We start from the raw sequence: 11,791 nt of genomic DNA on the forward strand, positions 1-11,791 counted from the left end.
GAGAAGAGATTCCATCCAGAGGGACCTGGGTTGGCTTGAGGGGTGAGCCTGTGGGAACCTTGTGATGTTGGACAAGGCCAAGTGCAGGGTGCTGCACCTGGGTCAGAGCAATCCCCAGCACAAACACAGGTTGAGTGGAGCATGGATTGAGAGCAGCCCTGGGCAGAAGGACTCAGGAGTGTTGGTGGATGAGAAGCCCAGCATGAGCTGGCAGTGTACACATCCAGCACAGAGAGCCAGCTTCATCCTGGGCTGCATCCAAAGCAGCGTGGGCAGGGTCAGGGGAGGGGATTCTGCCCCTCTGCTCTGCTCTGCTCTGCTCTGCTCTGCTCTGCTGAGACCCCACCTGCACTGCTGTGTTCAGCTCTGCCATACAGAAGGGGATGGAGCCATTGGAACATGTCCAGAGGAAGGCAGCAAAGATTATCAGAGGTCAGGATGACTTCTCCTATGGAGACAGGCTGAGAGATTTGAGGCTGTTTGGCCTGGAGGAGAGAAGGCTCTGGGAAAGCCTTTCAGCACCTTACAGGCACCTGAAGGGGCTGGAAGAGAGCTGGAGGGAAATGTTTCACTAGGGCAAGTAGTGATAGCACAAGGGAGAATGTTTAAACTGAAAGAGGGCAGGTTTAGATTAAATATTGGGAAGAAACTCCTCACTGGGAGGGTGTTGAGGCACTGGATGAGGCTGCCCAGAGAAGTTGCAGATTCCCCATGCAGCAAAACTCCTTTATCCTTATGCCTAAAGAGCAGAGTGGAAAAGCTTCTGACTCCCCAAAGGCATCATCCCTCCAGAAGGATTCCTATAAGCCTTTCTGCTGGGACTGCAGTTGAAAAAGTCAGCTTTTATCCTTGAAGGAGCTACAGTAACCATGTACCCACCACTACACCAAACAGAAGTAAGGCTGTACAACTGGCTGGGTGAAAGGTGTCTGATTTCCCTTAATTCCCTAAAGCCAGTCTGCAACACAAATAAGCAGTGAATCATAAAATAACATCTTTCTTCTGGCAACCTGAAATATTTCTGCCCTCAGGCCTTGGCTCTTTGCTTTGTTTTCTTTTCTTTCCCCCCTCTGCTCCTGAGATGGTTGCACATAAAGCTTTATGGTGCAGAGTTAAAAGAAGGAAAAAAGGTAAATACATCACAAAGTACTTGAAGGATGAATGTGATGTGTCTCTTTCTGCAGGAAATGAAGGAGCAAAACTGGAAGTAGGAAGAAATGGATAAGGGTTGTTGCCATCTCCTCCTTGCCATTTGTATCTTCCAGAACTGTCTGAGCTGGCAACATTTTGACAAACTCATCTTCTTGCCAAAGTGTATCAAGGTTGTCTTTCTCATTCAGGCACCCAACATACACTTCATTTTGGTGCCACTTTCCATAGCATGCACAGGCAATGGACTGCTTTTGCAGATGTCTGAGTAAAACCCTGGGTGTCATCCCTCTGAAAGATGAATGTGATTTCTTTGTGGAGACATGTATCTCCATCCATCGACTACAGAAATAATAATGGCACTTCTCAACACAGGGAGTGCCAGAGGGCAGCTGAAAGGCAGGTATGTGTCAGGTATCTACACCAAGCATGCTGAATTCCTTTCCTCAGTGCAATTCAGGTTTCTAGCTCCCTCCCTGGCCCTTCACCAAGTCCTTCTCTGCTCAGCTTTCTCCACTTCTGTCGGTTTGTTGGCTGATTCTGCTTTTGACGTTTTCAAAGCAGAGACCATTCACCTGGCTCAAGGCCAGGGATTTAGCTGGTGGGAACATACCTGTCCTCTGATTTCTAAAACACACCAGCAGAAACCAGCTGAAAATATGACCTCACAAGCTCAACTCCTCTGGCTTCCTGAGCATTCCTTTGCTTTAGGTTTCTGATTTGTGAATAATTTTAACTTCTGATTGTACAAGCTAAGTCAGTGTACCCCAACATGGCATTACCCCACTTTGCTCATGCTGCCTTGTTAGAGGGAATCCTAAGGCCACAGCAGAAAAGGGAAGGGTGTATTTAAACACCAACAGGGAGGAGATTTGCAGCTAAAGTTAGACAGCTGTAGCAACCAGACTGTGAGTGAGACATGCAAAGTGTCTGACGAGCTGGAACTGCATCTGTAAAGGACCTTATGTGGGACTATGCTGGAAGTAGTGAGCACCCTGATACCCTCATGTGTAAGTGAAAATGGGACTCCTTTTCATGTAAACTGCAGCAGCTTGCCACTGCTGTGGTGTACCTTTACTCCTGTGAAGGCTTTTAGGGTAAGGAAGGATGTCTTGAACCTGACATGATTGATTCCAGATGCTTTACTGTGAGAAACAAATGAGTAATATGATAGTAAGAAGTATTTACATGATACTGAGTAGCCTAAATTTGTGCAGGCCTTGAGGAAAAGATAGAAAACCAGAGCATGAATGAGCCTTTCAGAAAAAGTAAAATCAATAAAAGAAATATTGGGAAAATGGTAATGCTCTGATTCATCCTCTTGATCTTTCAGCTTCTACCTGGCCTGCTCAAGGACTGCTGTTACAGTCTGCACATCAGTCATCCTCCAAATTAGGAACTGCAGGGACTGAAAGCACTGGGTAAAGAATATCAAATATGTAGCATGCATAATCATATTGTCTATTGCTGGACTAGAGTGAAGCTGAAATGAAAATAAATTGCTGCCTCTGAACAATGTTTGTTTATGCCTGCTTTCCATCTTCATTATCTTTTTATAGGTAATACATAAATAAAGGCACTAGGAGAAATCCTGTTCTCACTGCAGTCAGACAAATATCTAGTTGCCATAGACAGAGCCAAGGTTTCATCAAGATGTGTTGGCACATACTTGGGGAAATGCCTGTAAAAGGCAAAAAAGGAGCTTCTGTGTTATGGTGCCGACAAGAAAGTCCTGAATCTACTGGAGAGATAACAAACCAAGAAGCTCTGTTTAAGCTAGTTCATCTATGTGATGAATGCAGTTGCTTCTAAAATTTAATTTTCAAATGGGAGGTGACAAAATTAACTTGTGGAAAACTGGGAAAATCACTCCAAAGTATGCTGAAAGTCTGAGTTAACCAGCAAGACAATAGCTTGGGAACTGGAGAACTGTGAAAGATGAAAACCTTTCTCTTCATACCAAGGGATGCATCTTGTGTTTGTGTTCAGCTTGGGTGTTTAATATTTTACATGGCAGTCAGGCCTTTTCTAGATATAGAACAACCTTCCACTCTGCTTTACAGTTCAGAAGATTTACATAAACAAAACTATGATTTGGCACTTATTTGACTTCTCTCTGTGTCCTCTGGTTGTGATTCTCTGGATCAACTTTCCAAAATTTTCTTCATGACTGGGGGAGGTAGATGGACCAGGAAAACTGTTGTTGTGTTTGTCATGACTTGCCAGGAAAAAAACTTCAAAGCAGTGGCATGGATGAGCTCAATATTCATTCATGAACTCTTTAAAACCCCCACTTTTGCATGTGGTAGCCTTTTTCTCAAATCACCCACAGAGTGGTGGATCCTGAAGTGACAATTGTACCCAATACAAATGTGCTAAAAATCAGAGGGAGGCAGGACAGGCAAAAAGAACTGACCTTAAATTAATTCTTACCATTTAACCATATCTCATTTCTCTGCCATCAAACTTAACTTTTGTCCTTCCTCATCTCTTTGCACAGCTTCCTTCCTCAGCATCTTCACCCTTTCAGCTTAAGTAACTCCCAGCTCAGAAAAATATGCACTTTGTGAGTTCGTTCTCATGTGATGATAGGGCCAAAGGTGTTGCTCCATGTTTTGGAGTAATAACCATGTTAGAAGAAAGTTTAACAAGCAAGGTGGGTGACAAGATGGCTCTGCTGCAGCTCATGCTAATTATGACCAGCTGTTGTAATGCTGGCTGGGGTATGTCTGGGTCAGGAGCAGTCATTTATCTGGTCTTACCAGCTAATGGCAATAAATGTCACGTGAATTGATTTAATTATTCACGGTGGTGTTCAAGCAAGATTGAGATTTGAGGTGGGAAGAAGCCTGTAGAATGGGAAGGCACTGTGGGGAGGGATTAGAGGGAAGGGACAAAACCTCAATGACTGAGCAAGACAGCAGAGAGGACCGGAGCAGAGGAGGTAGTGTGGTTTCAGAAAGAGCTCAATTCAGGTCTGTGAACCGAGTCAAAAACTATTAGTGGTGTCCTACACTGATACTACACAACATCCTGGCATGCTACCCTCACCTGCCTGTTGTTTGCCATGGCCTCCAGCCCGTTGCGAGGATTATTTTCCCACCTGCATCAGCCACCACTCCCACCCCCGCTCCCCCAGCTCCTCTCCAATTTCGGCCACTCCGCGCAGCGTGTCCCGGGACAGTGTCCGTGCGGGCACCGCGCGGGGCCGCGGGCGCGCAGCAGCGGCGGGGCGGGCGGGCGGCAGGGGGCGCTGCGGGCCCGGGCATCCCGCGCACCCCGCGTATCCCGAGCATCCCGCGCATCCCGAGCATCCCGAGCAAATCCAGCATCCCGAGCATCCAGAGCATCCCGCGCACCCAGCGCACCCCGCGCATCCCGCGCATCCCGCGCATCCCGAGCATCCAGAGCATCCAGAGCATCCCGCGCACCCCGCGCATCCCGCGCACCCCGCGTATCCCGAGCATCCCGAGCATCTCGAGCATCCAGAGCATCCAGAGCATCCAGAGCATCCCGCGCTTCCCGCGCTTCCCGCGCTTCCCGAGCATCCCGCGCACCCCGCGCATCCCGCGCATCCAGAGCATCCCGCGCATCCCGCACATCCCGCACATCCCGCGCATCCCGCGCATCACGCACACTTCCGCACATCCCTACTCCTGCGGGACTGCCGCCGGGATGCAGGCACGGCACCGACCCCTAACTCGCCTAATCCTGGCTCCTGTATGATTGTACAGGAGGTGCCCTGCTTTTTTATATTCTTACAGAACGAAATGTGACATAGATGTTCCTCATGCATTAGTTAAATCGCTGATGACTGATTTTATTTTCTTACTTTTTTTTCCATGGAGTCTCCAGCAGATATTTTCTGTTGGTTTTTTTGTTGTTGTTGGTGGTGGTGGTGTTTTTTTTTTTTTGTTTTTTTTTTTTTAATTGAAAGGCAGAAAGCTTAAAAATACTTCAAAAAGTTAGGGAAATATCTGGAACACAGGTGTGATGAGGAGCAGCTGAGGAGTTTAGCCGGGAGGAAAGAAGGCTCATGGGGGACATTATCACTCTTTACAACTACCTTAAAGAAAGTGTGGTGAGCTGGGAATCCTCCACTTCTAGGTAACAAATCAGAGGATGAGAGGAAATGGACTCAAATTACGTCAAGGGAAGTTTAGATTGGATATCAGGAAAAATTTTCTTCAAGAAAGGATTAGTCATGCATTGGAACAGGCTGTCCAGGGAAGTGGTTGAGTCACTATCCTTGGAGTTATTTAAAAGATGTGCAGATGTGGCACTTTGGTACATGATTTAGTGGTGGACTTGGCAATGCTGGATTAATTCTTGAACTTGATGATCTTACAACTTAAGTGATTCTATGGCTCTCTGATTTTGGAAAAAAAAATAGAAGCAAGTTTGGGTTTTCTTTTCCTAAGAACAGCTCATACAGTAAAAACTTTTTTAGAAGAACACCTTCATGTAGGTTGTGCCCCTGTTTATTATAGTGGTCTCAAAAGTATTTCTCGAGAATAGATATTAAACTAGAACTTGTCACAGTGAGTAAACCATTTCCAGTGATGCCTAGTGATAAGCATTGTGATTTCAGCATTCATTAAGTCAGGAAGAATAAGAACCAAGTTTGACTGCTCAGACTGGTGCTCACAGGGACTCCCTGAAATCCCTACTGCTTTAGCCATGTTTTGGGCCATTCCAGCCACTTGTGATCCACTTTGCAAACAATAACTGGGAGTGCTGAGAACACCCTTTTTGGGAAGTGGCTGAAAAGTGGCTGAAAATACAGTGAACCTCAGCTACCATGGCAACCTCTCGGAGGAAGAGCCTACGTTGTGGCTGGTTCTTCTTCTGCTTCTTGTCCACATCTTCCGTCCTCTCAAGGGAGCTTCTTCTCGGCTCCCACATTACCTTTCCACCCCACTAAGTATGGTGGACAGTGAGCCATGCTAGGAGGTGTTTTGCCAGCAGACAGAGGTCCTTTGCCTCTACTCAGCACTGTCAAGGACACTCCTGGAGTCCTGTGCCAAGGTGTGGGTTCCTCAGTGTCAGAGAGACATGGGCATACAGGAGACAGTGCTGTGGAGTGCCACAAAGATGATAATGGGACAGGAACATCCCTCCCATGAAGAAAGGCTGAGAGAACTGGGGCTGTTCAGCACAGGGAAGAGAAGGCTCCGAGTACAAACACCTGAAGGTGCAAAGAGGATGGAGCCAGGCTCTTCTTGGTTGTGTCCAGTGACACAGAGGCAATGAGCACAGACGTTTCCATCATGTGGGTGACCAAACATGGACACACATTGCCCAGAGGAGTGGTGATCTCTACCCTCAGAGGTAGAAATGCTACTGGGGAAGGATCCTAAGCAGCTGGTTTTAGGTGGCTCTGCTTGAGCAGTGGGGTTGGGCCAAATGACCTCCAGGGATCCCTTCCTCAACCCTGCTATGATTGTGTGAACAACTGCACAAATTTGTGGGCAAAGAAGCACTGATGTGATGCCACCACAGAGGCCTCCCACAAATCAGAAAGTGGCATTGGGCTGTCCTTATCCTTGACTGTTCTCTAGAGGATGTTTGCTCATGGGAATGGCATGTTTGTGCTATTAAGAAGCTGGATAGACAGCCCTGAAGAAGGTAAACAGATCCATCTCATCTAATGACATAAGTAAGTTTGCTTTAACTCTTCTCTTTTTTTTTTTTTTAACTGCTCTGTATTTAAGTACTGCAGTCTCATTACCTGACACACTCTAGCACTTCTACTGACATTAGTGGAATTATTAACTTCTTGCAAGCAAAAGCTACTTTAACTTAAGTATCTAAAGGTAAAGGTGTAAGAGTCCTCACACATATCCAAGGAGAAGAAAAAGATCTGCCTGAAACAGAAATGAAAACAGGAGATGGCAGATAAAGAACTGATACTCCTTGCCATCCCAGTATGGTAAAACTTCCCTTTTAAATAAAACCAGTTTCTATAACTGAACAGATTATATTGTCCTTACTTTCCTGGAAGATGGAATGAGAAGGGAACACAGAAGGCCTGAGACGTGTGTGGAGGAAGAATGTACAGAAAGGGTGTGAGAGAATAATTTTGCTGCAGTATAAGAAAAGACAAAAATAAATCTAAGGTATAAAAAAAATCATAGTTGCTATCTGGAACTAAATATGGTAAAAAAAATCAAAATAAATACTAGTTATTCTTATTTGTCTCATTAGGAGGTTAGGATTAAAAATAATTGCAATTCCAAAGAAGTTATACAAATGTAAAATCCAACATATTCCTTATAGAGCATGTTGTAACAATAAATCACATTTCAAACTAGCCCTTGTATCTCACACACTAGAAATCTTATCTATGGCCAAAGGAGTAAATACTGTCTTACTTTTACAACAGTAACAGAGCTAAATATCCAGGCAATAAGCTATCTTTTCTGTCTGTTTGCCCTGCTCATTTTTTTTAGCAGTTTTAAAGGAAGAGTTTCAGAAAATCTAAATCAACCCAGTGATCTAAACCAGCTTCTCAGCTGAAATGTGAGTTTCATGAAGTTTCAGGTATTTTGAGAGATAAGTTTTCAGAAGCCTGTTAGCAAGAGGTGCTCCATGCTGTATTATTTTGGAGGTCATTATAGGAGGGGCTCCTGAAGTGGATGCTGCAGCAGGACAGGATGCCCACAGCTCTGCTCTGCTGACAAACCTGCCTCTGCTGAGCTGCCACAGCAGCAGCACCCACCCAACACCGGCAGAGATGTGGGGCAGCCCTGGAAGTCGGGCTGCACTCTGGGCATCCTCCTGCTTCTCAGCAGCTTGGAATATACATAACCAGAGGAATTTTCTGGAGAAAATAATGGGAAAAGCAAATGGCTCCAAACCTCAAAAGAAACAAAACACCCATAGTTTTAAGTTGCATTTACTTCCATTGGAAAAGAACCATTTTCCTGCACAGTCCTTTCACCATCAGAAACCTTCAGAAGTGATACCTTATCCTCTGATCTGTGAAATATATGGTGATGGATGACCATGAATATGTGGTCTGCTGGGCCCAACAGTTTCCCTGAGTGAGCAGACCATGTACTGGCCCTATCCAACATTCACATCCAGCTTGCACCCAAGTTTTTGCATGTTTTGGGAAAGAGACAAGATGAAACTTGATTCCCCCTGGGGTGCTCATTGATTTCACCTTACTGCCAGCAGCAGGGCTCAGTGCCTGAACTTGCTCTGGAATGTTTATCAGCTGTTTTGTTGGAGAGAAATCAGTGTATTGCTGGGAGTTGAACAGATCCTGCAGGTGGCTAGGTCACACACATTTCTGGGTCTCCTTCAAAAGAAGTGTGCTGGCCCATCTCATATTTTCCAGGATCTCTGCCATAGGAATGTAATGGAAACTTGTATGTTCTGTGAGGGAATTTTCAACAGTATTGCCTTACAATTTTTGTGCAGTCAGACACACCATCTAACCTGGATTTTGTTGAGATCTGAGTTTGCAGTCCTTGCTCATGTACAATTTCCTTTCATTTGCCAGCCACAGGGAGATCTTAGGCAGCTTCTCACATCTTCATTTCTCTCAAGTGCCCTGAAACTGGGTTTCATGAGCATGTCTCAGTAAGAAAGGGGTGAAATTTAAAAAAAGGGAGCAGGAGTGGTTGTCAGTGGAAAACTTCCTCTGATGAGAAAGGTCACTGAAAGTTTCTTTTTACAAAATTCTCCAGTTTGTAAAACATGAAACTACTACTGCCTCTGCTCCCAGGCCCCATCCATGCTCCTACCTCCTCCACTAATACAAGGCTAATTTTATACTAGATAATATTTTAGCCACAAACTCTTGTTTGGGATGACCAGAAGAATGTAAGATGAGAAACTGGAATAGTGTTTTAATGTATGTAGCTGTATTTACATATATATTGTACTGTATATATTGTTTTCTGAAGTTCTTGGGATTAAATTTCTTGCTGCTGGGGAGCATTTCTTTCCAGCAAATAACACAGGTAAGATGCTTTTTCTTACTTTAAACTTTTCTAGTTCTGAGCCTGTAATTTTAAGACTGACCTGCTGCCTTAAATCCAAAGATATTGTGGAGATTTTCCTCCAGGTGTTATTACACTTGAGCTTTCCTTTGCTGGTTAAGTGCTGCCATTTCTGATGACACTGGTTCATCATACCAATACCATCTGTTGTCTGCACAATTTATTACTCAGTCTTATCTCTAGACAACAGATTCTTAAAGGGAACACAGGCATTTTTAAGAAAGTATATATGATTCATTAAATGCTTAACATTATTTACATTAAAAAATTGTATTTAAGAGTGATCTGTTACAGACACTTATGGAATTCGCAGTTCTCAGGATTTTTGCTGTCAGCTCTGTGTCTGATGCTTCAGATCCTAGCTGTTTTGTATGTCCAAAAGCATTTGCATTTTTTTTCCCCTATAATAGTCAGCCTTATGAGAAGGAACACTGCCTCCCTGTACACCTTGCCTTGACTAAATAATATCCTAACAGAAAGAACACCAGTCCTCCTAGAGGATAATCACATCTTGGGCCTCTCACACCTTTTGCTCTCTCTGAAGAACTGTCTCTTAGCCACAGTGACAGGGGTCTTTGGGCACCATCACATCAGAGATACTAATAATTTGTATTTATTTTGTAATGCAGCCTGCAAAAGTAGCAAGGCTCAGTCAAAAAGAAAACACAGAAATCTCTCTTTGACAGGGTTTGTATCAGCAGTCATGCAAAGCATGAGATCATAAAATATTCATTTTCATTTTTACTCCACCTTCTATTCAAATAGCTCACGTAGACTTTCAACCATGAATGAATAATATCTAACAATTGCTCTTTGAAGTAGATATTATTATCTCTGTATATGGAGCTGAAAATGGACCACAGGTTGTTAAAAAACTATCACAGGTATGCACCAGAGAGAAGGATCAATCAGGAGAAAAACATGCACTCAGTCCTGGATTTTGAATCAGCAAGATCATTTTTGATAGGAATGAGCCATTAATTTTATAGAAAAACAGTTTCAGGCATTTGAGATGGAAGCAAATGCTATTTCCTTTTTTCTTAACAGTTAATTGCTAGGCTGATTTTCAGTAGAGGAAATCAAGCTTTAAATTCCAAAACTCTTCACTCTAACAGCAAACAAAGGTACTTTCTGTATATTAATATCGTGCCTTCTTTTGTTTAGATCATTAAACAACAACAACAACAAAACCTGATAAGATGGTACATCATTATATTTTGCTCTACTAAGGTATCTGATTAACAGATTATTTATGTGGGAACTTGCAGGTATATTATTTAAAGTGTTCAGGTCAAGCTAGCATTAACAGCAGGAAATACTTTTTCACCAGAAGAAAGAGAACAAAAAGAATCAGTAATTTAAATACTTCTCGCCTTGAGCATAAAATGTGTCAGATGCAGTAAGAGCAAAGCCAGGTTGGGCTGGGAGAGACTAGGGTGATGGGAGGAAGAAGAGCATCTCCAGAAGAGAGAAGAAAGGTGAGACAAAATAAAAGATTCAAGAGAAAAAGAAATCAAAGGAGAAAGAAAGATGTGAAGGAATGCAGAGAGAGTGGGAAATGGAGAGGAAAGGGGGTGAGGAGTGTGATAAGAGCTCACCTGTGAGCTGAAATGGAGCTCCAGTGGAGCAGCCATGGGGCCAGCTTGCTGTCATGGCTGGTGGTGCCCTGCAGCCCCCTGGTCCCACAAGTGAAACTGAGCCTGCAGGTGGTTGCCTTAAGGGTGCATGTCACTGCCCACAGTGAAACCACTTCTTCAAAAGAGAGGCTCGAGACCTGAGCCGCAAGGAAACGGCTGTGGGACGTGGAGAAGAGGGGCCTCTCTGGGGGTCAGGGAGCATCTTCCATCAGAGGGTGCCTCCACCAAACTGAGCAGCTGCCTCCACTTCAGCTGCTCAGTCTCGAGTCCTTTGCTTACACAAACATATGTTTTCTCATGTAAATTTGGTGCAGAAGACTTTTTGCTGTCTCACTTCAACTTATTTTTGAAGCAGTTACAATTTCTGCTTTCATGCGCTGGCAGAAAGCATAATTTCTACAAGTCCTGATGAGGGGAAGAGCAAGTGTTTGCCAAGCTAAGGAGCTCAAAAAAAAAAAAAAAAAATCCAAATGAAGTTTGTGTGACACCATGGGAATACCCAGCCACATCTGTTGTGGTGGGCCAAGGGAGGTTTCCTGTGCTTGGTGAGCACTTGCTCTGCTGGTGACAGAGGACCTGCTGCGGTCACTCCGAGATCCTGGGCTGCCACCCGGGCACAGAGTGGGCTTGTGGTATGTGGCTGTGCTTATAGCAGGGAGAACAGGGAACTAGCACTGCTTGCAGGAAGGTTCAAAGTGAGCTACAGCTGCTCTGAGGTTGCTGCACAGATTACTTGTCTAGAGGATAAAAACAAAGGCCTCCAGGCTCAGATGTGAGCCTGTAGAGGCAGACCCCTCTGCCCCCAGCCTGCCCCTGCTTGCCACCTTCCTTGGAGCACAGTGCTTCAGGAGCTGCCTCCTCATCGGCTCCAGGCTGCTGGTGTGTAAGAGGTGGAAGTGGCCCACGTGTAGCTCTACTTGCTAGTGCCAGCAAGCCCCACTGATGTGAACTAGAACAGGACATTGCAGAGGGGCAGACAGATCTCCCTGCCTT

General features: G+C 44.6%; 1 protein-coding gene across 1 annotated transcript in view; it reads right to left on the reverse strand.

The window, feature by feature from the left end:
* Positions 1 to 11,485, reverse strand: part of FLT3 (fms related receptor tyrosine kinase 3) — a 41,211-nt gene extending 29,726 nt beyond the window's left edge. Inside the window, exon 1 of the mRNA XM_056497652.1 lies at positions 10,760 to 11,485. Within this exon, the coding sequence (XP_056353627.1) occupies positions 10,760 to 10,814 (55 nt within the window). The 5' untranslated portion in view covers positions 10,815 to 11,485. The remainder of the gene's footprint in view (positions 1 to 10,759) is intronic.
* Positions 11,486 to 11,791: the final 306 nt, after the last annotated feature.

This window comes from Oenanthe melanoleuca, chromosome 1 (genome assembly GCF_029582105.1).
Source record: "Oenanthe melanoleuca isolate GR-GAL-2019-014 chromosome 1, OMel1.0, whole genome shotgun sequence".
NCBI classification, from domain to species: domain Eukaryota; kingdom Metazoa; phylum Chordata; class Aves; order Passeriformes; family Muscicapidae; genus Oenanthe; species Oenanthe melanoleuca.